The sequence below is a fragment of the Strix aluco genome, chromosome 2 (assembly GCF_031877795.1).
Source record: "Strix aluco isolate bStrAlu1 chromosome 2, bStrAlu1.hap1, whole genome shotgun sequence".
Taxonomy (NCBI): domain Eukaryota; kingdom Metazoa; phylum Chordata; class Aves; order Strigiformes; family Strigidae; genus Strix; species Strix aluco.
Genome location: NC_133932.1, coordinates 16,654,768 through 16,678,597, shown reverse-complemented (window position 1 = coordinate 16,678,597; position 23,830 = coordinate 16,654,768). Strand labels below are relative to the sequence as shown.

General features: G+C 39.8%; 1 protein-coding gene across 1 annotated transcript; it reads right to left on the bottom strand.

Annotated features, from left to right (window-relative positions):
• Positions 1 to 19,744, bottom strand: NSUN3 (NOP2/Sun RNA methyltransferase 3). The gene is made up of 6 exons (XM_074816702.1): positions 19,619 to 19,744; positions 18,179 to 18,288; positions 16,301 to 16,644; positions 14,555 to 14,709; positions 13,902 to 14,023; positions 1 to 271 (listed from the first exon to the last, which is right to left on the bottom strand). The coding sequence occupies exons 1-6, from the start codon at positions 19,742 to 19,744 to the stop codon at positions 10 to 12; spliced, it is 1,119 nt and encodes a 372-aa protein (XP_074672803.1). The 3' UTR covers positions 1 to 9.
• Between the last annotated feature and the right edge of the window lie 4,086 nt (positions 19,745 to 23,830).

Below are 23,830 nucleotides of genomic sequence, written 5' to 3'. Positions count from 1 at the left end.
TCAGATGGACTACATTTTCTTTAATTTAGCAACATACATTGGACCCCATGCTTTCCCTTTCTCTGGGAGAACCAGAAGTTCATGCTGTTGCATACCACTGAGGAAAGTGAATTCCTGAGAAACAGCTTTGGCCATTTCACTTATGTCTACAGGCATAACATTACTGCAGGAGTTTAGAATGAGATTTATTACATCGCTGTTTTCTGCCTTTGAGAGAGTGCATGTAGAATAGACCAACGATCCACCAGGACGCAATGCTTTAATAGCAGACCTACAAATAAAGAAAAAAAAAATGCAACATAAGAAGTGACATACTGGGGGTGGAGGAACATGTAAAGACTTCTAAGTCTAGAGTTGTAAGTAGGTATACATACATATGAGAAAAATATCATCATGAAAATGTCTTAACAGTATATAATTGACAGTTCAGGAAACTACCTGCAACACATTTTTGCTTTCTCATTTATTAATGTATTCTCAGTTAACTGAAAGTATTTTTTACACAACAGTGACAAGCAGAAAGCAGCATCCATTCAGAGTTGCAGAACATATTTCAAGAATTTATATGCACAGCACAACTGTGAAAATGCTGCAACTGTGCATACAAAATGGGTTACACCACATCAAAAGTGCTAGTTAGATACTTAGCTAGCTGCTTGCATGAACAAATATCAGAATGTACAGTTGCAGTAATAGCCTGAACTAATTACTGGGCTGTAATTCTACAAACATTTCTGCAAATTCAGCAATATATTTAGCAGGTAAGAGGACTCGGGGGTTTCACTGAGCCACTACTTTTCAACCTGATTTCCTAAGGAAATATGACTTACTGGATTTCCTGTTTATGTTCCCCTCACCTATTAACCTGCTGACAAATTTTGACTAAACAAAGGCAAAATGGTGGCTTAAGATTTCAAGTATCCTGAAAGCTTCATGACTACTGGTGGATGGACAGAACAGAGGCTCTTTTTCACTTTCCCACTGAAACCGAGTTTAAAAATTACTTTAAAGCAGATCTGCAAGGTCCTCTTTTTGGATAGATAAAATATAACCTATGAGAGTATAGAAATGAGATATGCAATCCATATTTACCTACTGCAAATTAAGAGAGTAAGAAAAATCTCAAATCTTGCACCACAGAAGAGCATTCTTCAAATCTGGTACCACCACATAACTGAAAGAGGAAGCTACACTAAAGGTTCATTTGCTATTAAAATGCTCTCTTAAAATAATCCCTTTTAATCATACACTTTGGAGCCTTCCGGGACATAATGGCTCAAAGACTGAGTTGTAAGCTAGTATTCAAACAGATCACCTCACTGCTTCTGGAAAACAGATACTACTGGGCTGAAGCAAATACCACATTAAAATACAATTGTTCCCTAACCAAAATTTCTTTTGTTTAAAAGCAAGAGAATCTGAACAGGTGAATGCTGTTACTCAGGTTGTGAATATCAGAGAGACAAGGCAGGCATTCAGGGGACCTGCAAGTGTGTCATTGGGAATTTAGCAGGTGCTCGAGGGCAGGGCAGATATTGGAAGCATGGATTTATGGAGCACAGTGACACACACAGTATTGCTGTATGGAAAGACACTGAATAATCTTAGATTGGTAGATATTACTGACAATACTGCACTAACCCCTCAAAAACAAATCTACGGGGAAAAATAAAAAGAAAACACCCCCTATCCTCAGACTGCATGAGGTGAGCAGCCCCCAAATGCAGTGAGCCTGATTCCGAGCCCAGATAAACAAACACAATGCCACTGAAACAGCAATTACTCCAGAGATACACTGAGGACTTTCTAAGGGTGATATCTGAAAAAAAAACAGTTGAGAAAGGAAAGAAGAAAATACAAGGGGAAAAAGATAAGTCCTTTTAACAGGATTGGACCTTTTCAGGAAAAGAATCAATAAAAAAAAGCCTCATCACAAGCAGGATCAAAGCAGATCACAGATCAAAGCTGCTCTGAAAGTCCTGTTTGAAATAATATGGAAACACCAGGACAAATTACTGTTTCAAACAGAGATAATACAACTGTGTTCACCTTCCCAGGTGAAAATTCCTGCATATTACACCCAATCTGTTTCTCTGGGGAGTGTACACATTATCTTGCTCATTTTTTCTATGAGTCTTGGTTACATTAATCAGCAAGCCAAGTACATATTTTACCGGAGTCTATACTACTCCAATTTTAGTTAGCGTAAAAGAGCAGAGCTCTCAAGTGAAGATGCTCAAAGAAAAATCAGTGTTTAATGCCTTTGTTGTATCAGTCTTCAGTAAAAAGATGGAGAGTGAGCAGATGGCTAGCACATTTAGCGTATGTGAGTGAGCAGTTCAAGTTCAGCCTGTTATAGGGAAAAAACATGTTACGGAGCACTTAGTCTGAATACTTTCAATTCAACTGAGTCTAATGGACTCATTCTAGGATACTTCCAAAATTAGCTAAAGCTATCACAAAACTACAAGCTTATCTCAGACCTCTGAGTAGCTTTTGGGAGCCTACACAAATGTTTAAGACTGTTTTAGACACAGGTTGATACAGGATGACACTTACCTTGAGACAGTAAAACAGAGCAGGTGTCATCCTAACGTCCCTTCCAGATCTTACTTTCTAAAATTCTGCAGTTACCAGCACGCATTTGAATTGCTCAGCTCCAGACACTCATCCTTCCTCCCCTCTTCATCCCAACACACAAACACTCTTCAGCAGGCTACAAAAGCACCAGTCCTGGCCTCGAGGTCCTAGGTTGTCTCCACTGTCACTCCAGCTACCTTCCTTGTTTGCAGCTGTCCATTTAAAAGGGCAGGGCTTATGCGGCTGCAACCACAGTGCACCCAGATGTATGAAAGGTAACTTGTAAAGCACAGCAGGAATGTACAACCTTCCCTTCTCATGAACAACAAGACAGTAAGAGAACCACACACTGATTCCAGCTTCTCAGCCTCATACTGCTTCTGGAAAACATAAAAGCATTTTTTCCCCCCATGTAATAGTTGCTTGTTTTTTAGCTTTCACATTAGAACTCAAAGAGAACAGAGCTGAAGTCTAAATGGGCTCTCAAAGTTAAGCTGATCTTCACAGTATTATTAGAAACCACCTACTTTACTCATTTTCATAGAATTGTCCCCTCCAGCTACACCTTTTCCATGCATACAGGAATGCCAAGCCACGAGAGGGCAGCTAGCTGGCTTGAAAATGCAAAAATATTTTTGCATGACAATCAAGATGTACTTTTAGCACACCTGATAACTTTACTCATAGAAGTAGATAACAGCAACTGCTTTCCTACCTATAAGACAGATACTACATGAACATTCAAACAAGTGAGAAAATATTTTTACCATGTAAGAGTGGAAAAGGTAGAACGTAAAGGTAAACACCAAAAAAGTAGATATAACTACAGCTTACAGGGTTAAAAGCCTGGGCACTTGTTAAGAGTCCTTTCCTTACCATATGTAAAGTAACAACCATTCAAGACAACACTTTTAAAGGCACCATGCTCCTACAACTGAGTCACTGGGGCAGTGATTCAGAGGAAAGCGCAGCATGGGCTTCCGAACAAAATCCTGAAAATCTCACATCAAAACGCCCCTAACTCTAAGCCTCCTTAGCTTAGGAATCTTCACTGGCCCATGACCCAGAAAGGTCAGGCTGCTCAGTGCAGTTATCTTTATTCTGAACCTAAGTCACGAATTAAAATATCTAAGGAGGATTGGTTTACACTGCAAGGTTAATCAATGTATCTATCCATCTTGTCAAGTTCAGCAACAGTTGTTTCAGTGTCTGTGTTCAAAGTCAACTGACCGCCACCCCTGATTAAGCCGTGCTTGGCTTTTGATAAACCTGCACTGAGCTGCAAAATTCAAAGTGAGGAAGTGCTGGGCTCAAAGTCACAGGGTGATGCTATGCTGGGCTAAGCAGATCCAGAGAGTTTGGTCCCCTCGTCATCAGCAAGACAGACAGACAGACAATTCACTCATAAGAGAATTTGTTCAGATAAATTTAAGAAACTAGTCTTCCTCTATAACCAATGGAGGGAAACAAGCTTATCCAAGGGAGAGGTCTGAGCTGGAGAATAACTTACAGACATCTAGCAGAACTCACTGCTGCTATGACTTCACCATCTAAAAATGTAAGATTCCTCTTACATTACATCTTGATTATCCTCCAAATCCTTCCTTAAAGCTTGACTCTTAGCTGAAGGAATTTGGTGCCTGTTGTAAGGTACTTTGTAACACCTAAAAATGGGCTCCAAATCTAGAATGATTAAAAAGAATGCCAGGGTAAAAGACCCTGAAAATATTTTTTCACCTTCCTCTTATTATAATATATTGTTTAAAAATAAAATACATTAAAGGTAATTAATCTGCAGTTAGTTTTCTCTTAGTGGTACAGATGACCTTCATGTTTATTAAAGAATTAAAACTTCCAGTTCAAATATAGATCTAGTTATATATAATGTCATAATTTTAAATTCAGGTATACACATTTACTATAAAGAATTTTACATGTTAGAGGTACTAATACTGCAAAGTCTCAAGCTTCATATGGATAAACATAAGAACACACATTAAAAGCACAAGAAACTTTCCCTGGAACCTCGTAACTTGTTCACCTTTCCCTACAACCATTTCTGCTTTAGTAAGACGACAACCCCTCAGTACTTGCAGTTGAGACCCTACAGTAGCACCATCACTGTTGACAGCTAATATGTGTAAATCAAGCTTTTATGTTGCCTGTTATTATACTACACCACTGCACAAGTGTGAGGTTATTGTTCTAGTGTCATAATATAGTCAAGGCCTAGCAGAAAAGACCAAAATTGGTGAAATGCACAACAATCCATTAACATGCCCTATTTACCAGGTAAATATGAAAATATTTTAAATAAATATATATTTTTAAATATATATTTTTATATAAATATAAAAATCTTGCCTGTATACAAGATCTCCAAGGTTAGTTCTTCCAGGAGACAATATAAAACAGTATGCAAAAGTAGTAATTATATCAGAGAACTGCAAGTATTAATGCATGTTCGTTACAAGACGACATATGTGCTAAACTAAAGAAAAAAAAAGCAGCTCTTTTCTGGGGTTCTGAACACAACTTTAGTTCATATCAGTATATCAGAATTTAGGAGACTTTAGTGATATCCAATAGTTGAAAATTTTAATGACATTTTCAAATCATGAATAGCTTGGAATTACAATAGCTGGAAAATTGCCGGAGTGGGATTCACTGGCACATCATTCTATAGGAACTTGCCTGATGCTTCTCCACACTTCCTTTGAACTACTGACATTATCATTTTATAGCCACTGAATCCACTCTTAAATCTTCAGGACATTAGCACAACAGACACCTGTAATCCAAACAAAAGGTTGATGTCCATCCCGTGCAGGAAGTACTCTAGAACAATTTAACACACACAGATTGTTCCTCTCCTCATTCTAAATTAAGTTTAGTGGTTTTTTTTTTAAAAAAAAAAAAAAAGAATTAGCAATACTTTCCATTTTTGCAAGGTGTGTCTTTGGATACGGGCTCAATGACATGTATTGTACTATGGAAGTCAGAGGTACGAAAGATGCATTAATCTGTCCTAACTCCTCATATTACAGAAGTACTGCATAAGATTTTTATTTTTTTTTTTAAGAAATGTATTATTTTAAAGCAGTTTTATCTAGTTTATTTCTCAAGAATTACTTTAAATCTAACAATGGAAAAAATGCTAACAGTAAATTAGGGAAAAGAGAGCAGTTTTATTATTTAATATCTCAGGGAAAAAAAGATCACTCTAAAGCCACACAATAATTTTAAAACCAAAAAACTCTTACATGCAACTAAAATGTGGTTAGCCAGAACCAAAAAAGAGGATTTTTCACACTTTTCAACATGAAAGGCTGACATTTTGTTCATTCTAAAAGTCTTGGCATCTCAAACATCCTTTTAAAAATAGGCAGACAATAAATACATATTTCATTCCATAGCTAGCACCTGCATGTCCAGCCTACTCCTCCTGTGCTTGGGTTTATGTTGCATGCCATTGGAAGCGTCAGCATTAATTATGTTAATCATTCAACCATTTTCAGTATTAAAGTAAAAAGATTACATATATTTTAGAGCAATTTTAAAATAATACAACACTTCAACAGTGCCATCTTTTGGCAGCTGGGATGTATTTCTGCTCAATATGCAAGATAATGTCTGATCAGAATAAAAACTGCTAACCCTTTTATAAACTGGAAGGCCGCTATAAGGTCTCCCTGGTGCCTTCTCTTCTCCAGGCTGAACAACCCCAACTCTCTCAGCCTGTCCTCACAGGGGAGATGCTCCAGCCCCTGATCATCTTCGTGGCCTCCTCTGGACCCGCTCGAGCAGGTCTGTGTCCTTCTTATGTTGAGGGCCCCGGAGCTGGACACAGTACTCCAGGTGGGGTCTCAGCAGAGAGGAGTAGAGGGGGACAATCCCCTCCCTCGACCTGCTGGCCACACTTCTCCTGATACAGCCCAGGATACGGTTGGTTTTCTGGGCTGTGAGCACACATTGCTGGCTCATAGTCACTTTTCCATCCTCTAATATCCACAAGTCCTTCTCTGTAGGGCTGCTCTCAATCCACTCATGCCCCAGCCTGTATTTGTGCTTGGGATTGCATTGACCCATGTGCAGGACCTTGCACTTGGCCTTGTTGTACCTTCATGAGGTTCACACAGACCCACCTCTCCAGCCTGTCCAGGTCCCTCTGGGTGACATCCCTTCCCTCCAGCGTGTCGACCACACCACACAGCTTGGGGTCATCAGCAAACTTGCTGAGGGTGCACTCAGTCCCACTGTCCATGTTGCCAACAAAGATGTTAAACAGCGCCGGTCCCAACACCGACACCTGAGGAACGAACGCCACTTGTCACTGCTCTCCACTTGGACACTGAGCCTTTGACCACAACTCTTTTGAGTGCCAGCATCCAGCCAATTCCTTATCCACTGAGTTGTCCATCCATGAAATCCCTGTCTCTCCAATTTAGACACAAGGACGTCATGCGGGACAGTGTCAAATATAGATATGAAGATATTACTGAAGATATCACACATTTCCTTCTTCCTCTTGGAAGGAGTCCAGATACATTGTGGCAATAAGGCCTGCATGTTAAAGGTTTTGCTTTTATTTCTCCAAACCAATTCAAAATGATAAGGAAATTCCTCCTTTGTCAAAATACCAATTTTTTTAATACTTCATGATGGGCGGTGACAGAGGTGCACAGAAGACAAAGACAGTAGTTCAAGTATTCTCTCCATATCCCAAGCAGGTACTCCCTCTGCTCCTCTCAAAGTAAGCTTTGCTACAGTGGAGAGAATTGCAGTTCAGAATAACACGGTAGCAACAGTACAAACATGAAGTGAACTGCTTTTTTTCAGCATTAGATTGAACTCTAAATAAAAGTAGACACAGTCACCAAAAAACACCCCAAACAACCAAACACCACAAATTCAAAAAACCCAGCCTGTTCTGCTCTAGCCAAAATGTGTCCTGAAAATTCTGATAAATAACATTTCCATAGCAAACAAATTTAAATTCTTCTAAAGAAAAAAAATGAACGTTCAGTTTAACATTATTGAGTCTTCTCCTCTAATGCATGGCAGCTTCCGAAATATTTGTCTCGCTAACACAGGGCTATGAGACATCCTTTGCAGTACCAGAACTGCAGTGCCTTTGCAATGGTAACAGATTGGTTTATTTCCCGTTCACAGATTTAAGAGCCACAAGTGCCAACACAATGCTCAAGAATTTTGCTTTCACTCTCAATGTTGCAGCTGCCCCACACACTCACACACTGGATTTCTGCAGGCCCTGTATCACTAACAGCAAGGCTGTTTCCAGCTGTCCAGCAGCCAGAGGTAGTCCACTGTCACAGACCTTCAATCCTTCTGTTGTTTTAGTCATCCCAGAATTACCTTCCTACCTTATACACTCTCAGAGGTCCATCCCTCTTTCCAACTTAAACTTACTATTTACAAGAAGAACAACATATATAGCCCAAGCAGGACCACCTCAGCTACAGAAGGGAGAACAAAAGACCTTTGAAGCCCACTACAGACTTTGCCACACAGCTTTAGTGTTTTTCCTTACAGCTTTTGAAACACACGTATACACAGAAAGGACTGAAGGTGGAATTAAAGCAAAATTTGTGTCTGAATTTAAACCTGTGATCTCAAAACAAATGACTAGCTGCTGGGTAGCTTATTTGTTTATTCATGCAGTTATTTATTAACTCAATTAACTGTTTTGCAACATATCATTAGGGACTTGATCTGTGAGTTACTCACAGGGCACTGCCACAGCTTAAGGAACCAGGCGGTACATAAAATCAGGAACTATTTATTTTAACATCTCTGATGGAAGACAACATGGAGCTAGAACAGTGGCCACAGCAGTCACTCTTTGTGAAGAAATTCAAACCAACCACGAGTCTAAAACACTCAGTAAAATGACTCATACCACCAGCAACATAATCAACAGTGTTTTGAGGAATGGCACAGCACAAACATAGCACATTTAAAGCATACGAAGTTAGAACAAAAACCAAAATCTCCTTGTCCAGTCAGCAGCTACCTAACTGTTTTCATCTGGAGGGTCAAGAATGCACAGAGAGGGAACACCGTTTGCACAGCAAGACACTCTGGGCAGCATGCCCAATCTGGAGCCCAGGGCCAGCAGACTATATAAAGTATGCAGCTTTTCTAAGATAGAAGGTGGTTAATGAAGGAATCATCCACACAACCCACAAAAGATTTGCTGGTCCAGCAGTTGCAATTCTAAAAAATTCCCAGTGGAGCTAATTGACTAGATGGTTATGGATAACAAGTGGATTAAATGGGCAGCTACAGGGCAGCAAAGGGAAAAATTCCAGGGAAAGAGCTGAAGAACAGTGTGATGAAGCAATCCTCAACATGATTTTCTCCACTTTCTTACGTGCCTTCTTTCCCTTCTCCACAGAAAATGGCATCCACTTCTTTCCTCAGCTCACCTTTCCCCTTCTGGTACCACAGTTCAGAATCCCCTCAGGTCACTCCAAAACACCCTTGAACTTCACCCAGGGAGCTCCTTCCAGCACATCTGAAACAGAAATCTGTGGCACAAGATGGCTGACGTATTTCTGGAGGGACTCCCTTGTGCTTCTCCTTCCCCCATGACATTCAGCCCTACCACCCTTTTAATGCCTGACACTAACACTCAAGCAACTTCTACGATGGTAAATTTTTTTAAAGGTTCAAGACACTGGCTCTCCTTGCCTTTGCAATGAACATTAAAGGCTGCTATTTTTTTTGTCAGTAGCAAATCACAAAACTGAATCACTGCATAGGACAGCTAGCTATTTCTGAGTATCTTCCTTTTTACTTCACTTTTGTCTTAAAACAGAAATGGTGCAATAGTACCATATGCTAAATATATGATGGTATAATGTCTAAAAAACAACTTTTGCCTTCACTGTACAACATCCCCCCCCCAATTAAGAGCACACAATTCCTCTTCTAGGTACACGTAGAAAACTCTACATTTCAGTGAAAACTAGAGGTGACACTGAATGCAGGAGGAGGACTACCAGGATTTTTCCAGTAAATCACAGTATTTACTACACACTATGTGAAAAAGACTTTTTTTCAACAAGTAAATCTATACGCATTCTATGAAACCACATCACTAATTTTCACATACCAGAGAAAACAGAGCAGCTTATAACTTAAGGTTTGCTATGTTTGTGTCCTATACTTTCACCAACAGTTTTAACATTTATTCTAACTAAGATATATTTTCAAAGGTCTGGAACTAGAGAAAATAAAGCAGGTCCTGTGGCATGTAGATTAGGCTTTAGAGACTCAGGTTGTCAATTCTACCTGATGACTCAAGGAAAACAGTCAATCTCATTTTACTTCCCATGTGTGTAGATTGCTAAACCACCATAGGAAATGGGTGCATCATCATCAGTCACTGCTCTGGGACAGAAGCAAGACAAACACAGATCAAAAACTTTATGAAGCCGCTTGCACAACATCTGGTTACTTACATATGACATTAACTAATGGTTTAAGTACCCTTTAATTCAGAAAAATAGGTTCAGAATACTTGGGTTGAGGTTGCTTTATTTCCTTCAAAATAAAAGCATGTGCACAACCCTTCTACCTCCCAAACTATTCAATAAGAAAAAAAACAAAACAAAACAACCCAAAACCTCAAAACTTCTGGTAACCTTTTCTTGAAAAAGACCAGCAATTTCAAATACCATGTTATGACTGATACCCAAAGCAAAAACGTTCTTTGTACAGAGGGAAACATTCATTTTACCTCACTATTGCGCTCCACTTGCATGGGTTTGTAAGAGGAGATTTGTATGTTATACAGAACCAGACACAGTTCCTTAAAAATCGTATTTAGAAACAAAACAGGGATTGAAACATTTCATGAACTAGGAAGAATAAAGGGTTTTCTGGATTTCTCAAGCCAAGTTTAATACTTCACCCTGAGTTCTGGAAAATGAGAATACATACAACTTGAAAGAGATAAGCTAGGAAAATGAGCATTTTGTATGGCTTATTTCGCCACCAGTAATCCAAAGCACACTTCAAACTTCTCATGCATCCCGAATTCACCCAAATCTCTTAACTTTGCTTTGAATAATACCTAAGACATACACACAGTCTCGATTGTAGCCAACTACTAGGAAGAAAAAGAGGTGAAAATGGAAAGTCAACCAATATGTATTTTTTAAAGTTAGTCTGAGCTCCTGTGGACCAGAACGCTATTAAATACCAATTGGCGCTGAGAGATGTTGTGTATAGAAGAGTTACAGTAGTCTGAATGCCTTTGCTGCGTTTTCTAAATTGCATCCTGTTGGATTTATTTTCAGCTGAACCTTAATGCAGTTTCTTTTAGCTGCAGTAACTGGTCTAGGAATAATTATAACATCCATAACAGTTTCACCACTAAGGTATTATGCACTTGAGCTTAATCCAAAATTTAATTTCTATCTGAAAACTGATAACATTGGCAAATTCACTTAGAGGAACCACTGTATTTTGTGCTAGCATTCAGTGTCAGGAAATGAACATTCCTTCCTTACTTTGCAGTTTGTTTTCTGCATGAACACTCCAAATAATAACAAGATTTGCAGTGTGTTCTTGCATTATGGCACGCAGCAGGGATGCTTTGATTTTGGTATTAACAATCGTTACAATCTCAATTTCCTTCAAATCAGTGGTGCCCTCACTGCTTTTAAAATTTGCTCTTCAGCATTTATGCCACTTATTTACATTTCAGTTTTTATTCAGACTGGAGTAGGAAGATTGTTGCATCAGTTTCAACACTTCTTCCAGATCTTCATTCTCTGAAACCTCTACGTTCTTAATAAATGACACTGTCTTGCAAAACCTACTTTTCTTTCTTTCACTTCCTCTCTGATGTCCCCAGCTTCCCCCCCCCAAGCAGATCTGCTTTAAAAAAAAAAAAAAAGCACAAGATGACCAAACCCAGAAAAACAGATTACAAGTGAAGCATTTCCTTAATTAAGAGGGAATCTCAAATTCTGGGCTAAATGTGACTTGATAGAAATGAAAACAGAACGACCCTTTGCAGTTCATTCTTCCCACTTGTGTGTTATACTTAATACTACTGCTAAACTGAAATAATGCTTGGTCCTTATACTTTAAGCTTCATCTTCAAATGGCACAGTATTTCTTACACTACTCTCAACAATATTGCTGGCATCAAGCTTTATGCTCGTTTTTGTTTTACAGATACAGGAATCAAGGTGAGAAACGCCCATGAGCATAAACCACCAGGTAATCTGAATAGATAGACCACAGGTAGCTCTTCATGAGCTGACTCACATAAAACGCAGTACAGCTGGATCAACATAGCTTCAGCCTTCCTGAATATTACTGGAAGTATCAGAGATGGGATTCAAACTCAATTTTTTATTTATAATTATAGACTCTAGCCATAAAAAAAAGGCTTGAACAGGGTAGCATTCCACAATTTTAATTCTGCCAAACATCTAATGCACTTGCATGAACCAGTTAGCCTTTCCTGGTCTCATTTTATCATTTCCTTCTTCCCTTTCACATGGGATCTGAGATGTTTTTAGTAGTGGAAATTCATTCTAAAGTGATTGGATAAAAGGTACAATAAAAATACAGTGAACAGCTATACCATTTACTAAGTATACGTCAAATATTTTACCCAATAACGCTTGTAATCTCTAACTCTTGAACCTAACCATTTATTTCATATGCTCCAAAATCTTTTAAAAGACAAAAAAAAAAATCCAGTGCACATAACAATAGATTGGTCAATCTACAGAACTACTCAGATCTATGTAGAGCAATGAAATTACCGTCCTTTTACTTCAATTTACATATCAAAAGTATATTGTCCTTACAAATCTAATTTTTATTGCTGTTGCTATAGTAAAGTATACTTTCAACAGAAGCAAAGTTCTCTTCTTGATTTAGGAATACTCAATTAAATCTGATTTGGGCTGACAGGAATGTCTCCTTTTTTTAAAAACAAGGTTTCTGCTGTCATGAGTTCTCCACTTCAGGATTACAATCTGGAGTGATTTATGCAAATTCTCAAAAGTTTCTCTGCATGATATATGCTTTCTTTTGGTACAGGTTCACAAATTGGATTTTATATGTCAAATATTGAAAAGGGAAAACTGAAACAGGTCAGTGTTTTAGATGTGATTGATTTCTTCAAAGGAAATGGGTGACATGATGCATTATTGCAATAAGATACTTGTATTTCTGTTATAAATCATAGGCTTCTGCAAGGCCTTTTTCAACTGGAAGTCATGCAAAACTATCTTGAACTGCTGCAATGGGAACTTTCTATAAAAACTTTCTTTTTCTTTTTTATAATATGTTATTTTTCCCTCAATTTGCTTTGACAGATGGACTTCAGGCGTGACTGCAAAAAACACTCAAGTCTAGAAGGTATTATTGGGAAATCACTTTTTTTTCCCCCCCAATAAGAAAAACTGTAGTTTGAAATGCTTCACAAATTCTAGCCTATGGCTGGTATTAAAAAATGTAATACACAACAACCTTGATTTGAATTACAGGTGGATGTACTTGAAAAATAAACAAACAATCCTTTCCCACCAAACCCCACATTCTTTTACTTTTTTTTCCCTATCAATTATGATCAGTAATCTTTCTCTGCTACACATAGTCAAACGGGTATTAAATTCTAGCAGCATGTAAGAAAGTACAATAGTGGACGCAATCTTTTCATATAAACAGCCCAGAAAGCAAATTCTGAAGCAGCACTAACTAATGACCTAAGTGACGGCTGGTAACGAGTCCTGACTTACAGCTCAGTTATCAAAAAGAGTGCAATAAAGAACTGTAAAGGATAATTCTGTGAAAGAACAACAACAAAAGGAGTTGGGGAAGAACGCCCAACTTGGTAGGTTTATAAACTACTTTCACAGACATTTAAAAAAGCACTATTAAAAATTATATGTGTGTTTTTGCTTCAGCTGAGGAATATATCTGAAACCATTTTAGCTGTGTCCACCAAAAATATTTTGATGTTGTACCAGCCTGTTCTGAGTCATCTGAAAATGGACATATACGTGAACAAGTGAGTTGAGGACTGTACAGCAGTACAGTAATAGAGGACCTATGCCTCACTGCTTATATTACCCCGTACAAACTTCCATATTCACATTAACCTAGATCAACTGTTTATTGCAAACAGCATTGCAACAACATATTCTTCACTTTCTTTTCACATGGTGAAACCTGGTTTTGATTATGAAACATGACAAATCTTGCCTCCATATCATTTTTATTAATTATGAAAAACTCCTTTAATAGCTTTCCTTTGCACTTCTCACCTTAGCAGCTGGAATTGTAGAGATGGTAACTCCTTCCTTTGTATTAGCCTAAGTGTAGCTTGCTGAATATCAGAAGAGAATAGCCAACTTCTGTCATTTGAACAAGGAGCATCAACCAGTACCTAAACAATAAATAAGAGCAAATAAGACAATTCACAATAAAGATATTCACTTTCTGAACACTGTGTGCCAAAAATCCACTCAACTTACTTTTGCAAACACTTAGAACACCCTTTTTATTTTCCATTTTTGTGGCAGAAATGATGTAATTACTATTTTGAGATGTTTTTATTGAGTTATGGAGGGAGAAGGGGGGGGATAAGAAATTACTGCTCCAAAAGTACCCTCTACCTGATGAGCTCTCACTTGTTGCCCCCCTTCCTAATTACACATTGCGCAAAGAACATTGCTGCAAGGTCTCCAGAATTCACTACCAAGACTCAGTGGGTAACATCATCTAACACAATTAAATGTACAACATGCTTCATAAAGTAATTCCTGAGGCTCTGCAAACCCTGTACATGACCTTGGTTCCCCTTGACAGATCAGATATTTTTGTGGGGGCCAGAAAAAAAAAGAAAATTAAAAAGCAAGCAGCACAGGAAGAAGCAGCAGAATGTAGAAATATATTTGCGAATAAGACATAATGTTACCTTGTCATATAATTCAGGCTTAAGATCTCCAATCTGTCTACCATCCAGTTTAGAGACCATTATTAAGTTAATCAAAGGATCCGGGATGAAGGATTCTATTGTCTGTTTCAACCACCTTGATCTCAAATCATCATATTCATTACAGTGAAACTGACCTTAGAAAATTAAAAAAAAATAAAGTTTTGGTTTTTTACAAATACAAGGAGTTACACCAATTTCAGAAGCTCTACTGTTTTGCCATGACTATACACCTTATGTGCTTATGTTATTGCATGTTTTATAACACTGCTGAATTTTTATAAACCCAAGTAAATTTCAACATGCTTCTACAGAGGAATCCATATTTAGTAGCAAATACTTATTGTAGCAATAGACTTCCATAGTAAAACAAACTTTAAACATAATCCATATCCAAAGACCAGTGCTAAGTGAGTGCCTTTCTGGGCTCCTTGAGCCATTGTCTAAATTAAATACATTACCCTTATTAATTACCTCTTAAATAAATAAAATATCGGTTTTGTGTATCCTAAGCCAAGCAGTCCAACTCCCTAGTTATTTGAAATTTAACCTAGAAGTGTTTTAACTGAAACCTTTTGGTTGCACTTATTTTAACACTGTAGCCAGAGTAGTTAGCCCTTCAGAAGAAACACTGCTGTTGCTTGCACCCAGACCAGAAACACAGCACAGTATCTTTTCCTTAGTCCCGTTTTCTAATTTAATAAAATTTCTATTTTCATGTCTCCACAGGTTGTCCTACACCATGTTTGTCAAGCACAATATGGTACATTTTAGCATTCTTTGAGGTATATTAAGAGTCAACTTCCTTATATCTTATGTTCACAGCAACAATTTAGTATCTTCAGAAGCAACCATAGGATAGAAGTAGATATTTTTGCAAACCTTTTGTAAAGGGCAATCCACATTTAATTTACCTCAGTGGCATCACCTCATTCCTCTAGAAGAGGAAGGGAGAACCAGCAGTAATCAACAGGTGCAGGTGGTTATAGTAACGGTCTCATCAGTAAGAACATAAGGTGCTGGGAACATTTTGAGACAGTTACTACCCAAGCTAATACAGACACTTGGAAACAGCAATCACAGCTTGCCTTAACTCCCTGCCCTGGAAAGACCAACCTGCTGTTTGCTGTTACCTTCTAAACACTATGATTATTTTTGTGCCCTTGTGGAACACCAGGTGGATTGACCCACAAAGCTTATTAAATACTGATACAGAACAATTCCTCATCATAAGCTTTCTCCTTCTGCCTCGATCTTGCACATTTAATTTGTTATTCTCTGTTTTACATCAGTACACTTAGATTTACTTATACGGTTTGCATAGAACTGGCCAGAGAGGTAGCAGAGGAAAAGGAAAAAAAAAGAAACAAAATTACAAGTATCGTTAAGATTGCAGATTACTTAACTCCCTGTGCCAACAAATCTACATCATTTTAAGTAACTTTTTGAACAGTAACAAAAAAGCAACCAGTGGAGGAAGAAAAACATAAGAGCTACTCCACTTTTGTCTGTCAGTCTACAGTAACCTATATTTAAATAACTACTGCATTTTTCATCCTCTTTTAGGTAAACAGACTTCATAAAAATCTTACTAAACAGCATAGAACTACTTAAACTGCTGTTTGGTTTTTTGCCCCGAACCCAAATCTTGTACAGAAAACAGGCACAACTGAAATAGCCCAAGCACAGAGCCAGGGATCAGCTTCTAACAGCACCTCGATGCTTTACCTGGATAGGCACACTGCAGTGTAGCTACTGATTTACCCCCTGGTGCAGCACAGAGATCCAAAACATCTTCCCCATCTTTCACTTCTAATGCCAACACTGGCAACAGTGAAGCGGCATTCAGCAGGTAATACTCTTTCAGTTTACCAGCCTGGTGTTTTTGTGCAGGGAATCTCCCAGGGGTTCTCCTGATGTAACACTTAAAGGATGCTGGAAGATAGGGCAAACTTCCTGGAAAGGCAGGATGATATCCCTTCATACGCAAGGTGTTTTCCAGTTCAGCGGATGGGCTGAACTTGTTAAGCAGAATGGCGTACTGCCAGCACAATGGGTATGTGAGTACATCTCTAGATTGAAAAAAGGAAAAGTAATTTAACAGCTTGACAAATAAAATGAGCTTTCCATAGTGTAGGAAGCCTTTTCTTACATAAGAGTAACAATCTCACCATGGGATGATTCTGATATAATCAAAAAGGAAACATTTTGATTAGGTGTGATTAAGAAAAGTATGCAGGAAAATAATTTTAATAGGAAATCAAGCCACCATTTTCTCTAGTTATTGCATTTAAAGCACTTATTCTGAAACAAGATGTTCTCTACTTTTCCTCATTCTTTAACAAACAACTGCAGAATTTACAAATGATGAAGCATAATGCTTCTTCTGACTATAAAGTACTTCCCTAGGGACAAAGGACAACTGTAATATTAGTTGTAAATATCACAACAAAAAGAATCACATTGCCTTTGCAATGGTTGTTCCAGCCAACACCATACAACGGAGTTTTTACAAGTGTTCTTTTCTAAATTTCCTTTCATGTTCTGCAAACATTGGGCCAGAAAAACTTTAACCAATAGATATTCCTATCAGACAGTCAAAAAGCAGTGTTTTGCAGTGGGAGGAACATGCTTGTTCGTATTTCAGTTCACTTTTTCAGACCTTTCTTACATGGATTTCCCCCACTTTCCATTTGAATTCCTCTCATTACTTTTTCTTTTAGCCTCAAAAAATACTCCTCAGGAATATTTACTGCCTAAAAGAGAAACACATTGATCCAACCTGAAAGAGTTTTTAAGTTGATTCACTTAAACTAATGCTACACATCTTTTTTTTTTTTTTTTTTAAACAATGGAGACACTTATTTTAAACTAGAGGAATCACACGGTTTCTAAGACTGATCATGCAAGATGCTTTTCCGTTCAAAGTAACATGGCACTGATCATGGGTCGCTCCTCATGCACTTTAGGTCAGTCAATTGCTTTTGTTCAAATTCCTGTTGAAAAGTATATAAGCTAGGCAGTGAACTTCTCCAGAAGGGCTCCTCCGCTGGCTTTCCGACGAACAACCACCACCAGCGAGCAGGAAAAGTGTCTTCTCTCAGTACCACAGCCAGTTCTTTAGAGGCTGTGTGATCAAGGCCCAAAGCGATAGCCTTTTCTGTACATGTTGCCAATATTCAACTTCTTCTAATGGAAGAAATCAGGGGAGGTACCTGTCTCCTAAAATCTTTGTCTCAGTCTCTCAAGATACTATAAAGCTGTAGGGAAAAAAACCCTAACAGAAGCTGTTAAGTATAAAGGGATGGTTTTTGGATCAAGTTTTTATAAAACAGTCAACAAACACATAAGATTGTAGTCTTCTTGGAGTGCACAGCATACAGGAGAACAGAAGCTTCATCACATCCAAAAGAATCATGTCAAGGAAAAAACTAAAATTCCAAGCTTTAGTCTTCTGCTATTTAACACTTATACACTAGTTCTAAACTGAAAATAAACTTAAGCAGTTGTAACAGTCCATGACTGTTTTCAAAGTTATTTTATGAACCACTTAAAAAAATAACAGAACCTCTCCTCTCACACCGCCATCTCCCCAAAACAACAGACCTGATGCTGGCCCATGCTTCTCCCAGTTCCGTTGTGTACTGCTTCTCAAAATGATCCAGAGCAACTTGACAAATCTGCTTTTGAAGTTTCTTTTTAGTTTTATTTTCCAGCTTCAGAGAAAGGAGAAAAAAAGCAGTAAAAAAACCCCAAATGAAACTCTAGTGAGAATTTTAGTTCCCACTAAATTATTAAAAGAACATTTTATCAATTTAAATGATGTCTGTCAGTGATATTAGGATGCTCAAATATCAAGGTCACGCCACACATGCAATCAAGACCTAACAGAAATTTCAGAGAACAAACAAGTTAAGCTAATGTACTCCTCTCTTCCCTACCTGTGAAGAGGTTATTCAAAGCTTGCTGATAATACTCTTCTACATCCACTGTGCTAATAATACAGTGGGTTCCTGGGACTCTAATATACCAGGAGCAAAATAAGCAAGACATGAGATCCTGCACTACGATCACTTCTGCCAAGATGTACCCATGTGCTTAACTAAAAGAAAAAAAAAATAATTTGAATCGTTGTGGAAGTCAGCTGGAGTTGAGCCATGAAGCACTGTAATAACTAATTTATTCCAGGAATAAGGAAAAAAAAAAAATCGCTTATACCTTTTGGTTCTTTTATATTTTTAACCTGTGAAAATTTATTTTAATGGGGGGGAAGAACTTCTGGTTTCTTAGCAAACTTGGGCTACTCAGAAGGAAAACCCCAAAGTTAAAACACTAAATTTAGATGGATTTCCCTCCCCAAGGACATGCAGCAGCCTTCCCCTTCCTCCAGCCGCCCTACCATCCTGCCTCCTCCTCCCGCTCCCCTCTGAACCACTAACAGAAGGACCTGCCAAGGTCCGAGTGACTTCTGTTGTCCGTTAATTGCTTAATGAAGCACCACGGTGCACTGGCAGGTCCGGTTTTTCTCTCTCTAACCAACAGATTCCTAGCCGGGGGGCTGCGCGGCCTCGCGGACCGGGGCCACCGCGGCACCGCAGCCACCCGCGGGCTGGCGGGCGGGAACGGCCCCAAAGGCCAAACGGGGCCCGGGGAGCTTCCAGGACTGAGGAGGGCCGGAGTGCGCAGGTGTCTGCGGAAGGGACATGGGACTGACCACAAAGAGGGTGTAACGGCTGCCGAGGGGGACCCTGGCACCGGGCACAAGGCAGCATCGGGCCGCCTTCGGCAGCTGCAAACACCCCCGGGAGCGCTACCACACTGCACACCGCCACCGCTGCCAACGGAGAAGCTTCAGTGTGAGCCCAGGGACGGACCCTCCGCTCTGCCCTGCCCGCGGGCGGCCGCCGCCACCCCTCTCGGGCAGAGCACCGCCCCGCGGCCGCTGTAGGGCCCCGGGCCCGCGGAAGGGCGACGCGCAGGAAGGGGCCGAGCGTCCCTCCCGCCCCGCTTCCGGCCACCGCTGCCCCGGCCCCGCCGGCGCCTCACCTGCTCCGAGGCCCGGGCGGGATGGCGGGATCCTCCCGGGGGATCCTCCCGCCGCGGCGGGAGGGCGGCACCGGCGCGCGGCGGGGTCGGCAGCAGCAGCCGGGCCGCCGCGCGCGGCAGCCGCATGGTGGGAGCCGGGGGCGGGACCGCGGCGCCCCCTGGCGGCTGAGGGGGCAGCGCCACTCGCCCGGACCCCCGCCCCCGCCCCGGGTTACCAGAAATAAAGACTCGAAACCAAGATGGGGTCAGAGAGGAGATGGGGGGTTTATTCTGCACAGGGTGCCAGGTGGAAAGCACCCACAAATCCAGCACACCATATAAAAGAACTTAGAAGTATTCATACACTCCAAACTACATGATTACACATTTACTGTAATGATTACTGGTTAATTACTTACTGCCTCTGTCCCTCATCGGTTAGTAACATGCTCGCTCGGATTTAAGGTTACAGTGGGTTTCTAATTTTCTGTGCAGGCTCAAAGGGTGAGGGTCTTTATTCAGGCAGGGGTCTTCGAAGCAGTGGGTGTGATTTTTACTATTATAATGAGGATAGTTCTTCCAAAGGACACTCTAATCTCTAATTAAACTGATTTACCTTGAACAATTCTAACAAGCTTCCGTGTTCCAGGATGTTTCTCCAAGGACAGTCACTCCTGATTACAAGTTTCTTACTAATTATTGTTAACGGTTTGAAGAACAGACTGACCTAGCTGATGCATACAGTCTGCCCTTACATTTGATGAGAAACATTTATATGGACAATAATACATATTATATGTCCTTGGGTGTGATGAGAAACAGTTGTGCGGCCTACACTGTGTGATGAGAAAAGTTGTGCAGCCTACAGTTTCCCAGTAAACAATACATTCTTTCTCATGGATAGCAAGCACATAAAATTTAACCAACTCTGAACAAGGCCTCTTATTCAGGGTAACACTTGTGTGCCATTGTTTCCAGGAGGGGCGGGGGTTGGTCGGAGGTTTGTTTCTTTGATTTTGGTTTCTGTGTGGTTTTCTTTTTTTACCACGAGAGGCTGTACTGTCCTCTAGTCTCCTCTGCCTCTCCAGGAGAGAAACCAGGATTAGGCATCAACCAGACCCTCGATTATCAACTTATAAAACTGATCCTCATCCCAGAGCCTGCCCGAGGCGCTGCTGCCATGCCCGCCACCACCACCAGACCTCTGCTAATGCCTTTTCACCAGCCCTCAACCCCTGGCTGGCCCAGGCTTATGCAGACTCTGCAACTGCTATTCAGCTGCTCAGCAGCCTCTTCTAAACCACACTGGAGATCAGCTCTAGCTGAATCTGCTGCTACCACAAAGAAAAATGGATAGAAAGTTGAGAATTCTTCACACAAATGTCTTGCACGTGTTTTCAGATAACTCATTCTCAGGAGAACCACCTGACCCCAGTTCGTCAACTGTAACTGGTTTAGCAGTGCTAAAACCTGAGGCGGCTGATATGCGTGGGCAGTTCCTTTCCTGATGCCTGTGCCTGAACAGAACCATGGAGACCTGCAAACTCCTCCTGTGGGAAAGGGCATCTTGCTCTGTTGGCCATCTCTTGCTGCAGTTGTCATGGCCTAGCAAAACAAAGTCACCGCACACCCTCCCTCTCTCAAAAGCTTGCTTGTCCATCAGCATTTGCTGACTGCTTCAGTAAGAGCGACCCCTGTGGAAACAGCAAGTTTGTTTAACAGTAGTTTCAATTAATGGCTGCCCACAAGCTTCTCCGTGCCGAAACCAGCCTCCAAAATCCAGACTGGAAAGGGGTGCAAATGTAAAGGCAGGAGTGCTATCATATAGATAAATATTTGAGTTTCTGGTACTAATGAAGACTAAGAACACTTACGCAAACCTCATGCAAATTACCATCAAACGTGAAAGCTTATTTAAAATGTTTTAATCAGGATCCTGACGAAGAGCCAGTAGACAAAATGGAGACTTTCTACATACCAAATGTGAAAGGAAACCAGAAAGGCTTTTTGATAAATGAGTTGTACCAGCAGATACAGAGAAAAACTGGTATAAAAAGTACAGTTCTCTGTGGTTGTAATTCTGCCAAGACCAGTAACATACAAGAAAATACATAATTGAATTTTACTAGACCAATAAAACAAAAAAGTATGCTGAATGAGTCACCTTCCCCTAAATCTAGGGCTATATTCCACTTGTAGATAGTGCCATCAGTGCTGCTTAATGTGTCTGAAACCAGTAAGATTTGCAACGCATCAGAAGCAAAGGAAGGACTTCAGTTAAACAGTTTGTTCACTAGCAACACCAGCATCACAAAGAGCTGAACTGCAACAAAACAGTAAAAATGCAGCTGCAGCCTGTATCTCTCCTGTGTGCTGCTTAAGAGATGGACTGACTCTGGGGGGATTAACTTCAGAACCTTTTGAAAGGCAGGCTACTGTTCTTAATAAAAATTAATCCAAAACTATTTCTGTCACCTAAGCACCTACGCTTGCCAGGGTAAATGACCATGTGCATGCCCAGATGCCCTGTTAAACCACAACCTGTACCTCATTTCTGCAAAATCCATTGTATCTCCACAACTCCACAGTAACTGTGGTCCACAATTCTCTTAAGCTAACACATTTCCTTTAAACCTAAGTTACCTTATTTCAAAACTGTGTTTTCTAAGCATGTCCTTGCATTCAGGAAAGCAAAGGAAGAGGACAGAGTGTCCCCTGATTGTCCCCTGATACTTTCAGAGAGTGGAGGATGGCTGAAATGTCTTAAAATTAGCGAGTAAATATTCAGAAATATCACCACCAGCACATCAACATCCTCCAAGCCTAGTGAACAGAAAAAGTCATTACTAGTGACTTTCACTGTTCAGTTTCAGGTGTCCACAGTTTCCTGGAGCAGGCACACATTGAGTCTTCACCATTATTACATAGTAATTTAGAAATACACAAGCAAACAATATTCTCCTTGTTTGTTACATTAGGGCAGACTCAGGAAAAGCTTGCTAGGTTTTATGGAGATCAAAGTCATGGATGGCATGACTTTTAGGATAAAAAATATGTAGATTAGAAGATCACGTAAATTAATGCTATTGGGATGTAGTACTCTTTGGGAAACTTTTTAGAGACTACTTTTCTGCATGATAAATTTTAGGACCCTGCTTTTTGCAGTAGCAGATGCAAACATGGTGGGAAGATGGGCTAAGCATCAGTTTGAGGTCTGCAAAATCTACTCCCTTCTGAAGAAAATTTTGATGTTTATGTATACGCTTCAAAATACCAAGTCTCCTATTCTTCAGTCGTTCAGTCTATTATCTAGCTGCTTATCAGTGAATCATTATTTCAGTAGCACAGCTACCTTATTCAGTGTCACCTGGCTTTGCTGGTCTTCACAAGTTTAACCCACATTCCTCGCTTGATGCAAGGACTTCATTTCTTGTTACTCATCCTCACTCAACTTTTCCCCCTCTCAATCTTTCCACTAGCCCAGCAGGAAGCGAATTTGCAGTGATCTTAAACTCTTATTCACTGGGGAGTATACATAGATTGCTAAGCATTACAGGGTCCACTTCCTTCTCAAAAGCACAATTTTGTTACCATAGAGCAGTTGCCAGAGCATTCCTAAGTAAGAAAATACAGTTTATGTGAACAGTAGGGGGAGAAGATAGGAAAAAAAAAAAAACAAAAACCAAACAGAAACTCTCACAAAACCAACCAAACAAGAAAAAGATTCTTCTGTCCTAAGATAAACTTGTCTTAAATTACACTTACTTTTAAAATACAGTTCCTCACTCCATTTACAGATGCATCTATTGAAATACTATGGGGTACGTTCTATTCAAAATAGTAAAAAACTTTGTTGAATGAATTCCAGAAGCTAGGAAGCTAACAGACAGCATGGCAAAGTTAGTGGCTAGCACCCTGAAGTTACAGTACTAAGCTTTCAACTAAAATATAAAATACTAGAGTATCTTAGTGGAAAATACTGTTCGAATGTTATTTAAAGAAATAATAAAAAAAAAAGCCTACCCTTCTTGCTTTGTTACTGTCCCATCAATCTTTTCTAATGTGACATCATTATATCAAAAACAACAGTTCTCAGGAAATACACTGGTTTCTGCTGGAGAAAAAAATTGTTGTGAGACCACTCCTGGCAACTTTATTTTAAAAGTAATCTAAAATAGCAAAACTGAGAAATCCATTTTTAAGTGACAGGTAGGCCTCCAGAGGATAGAGTTA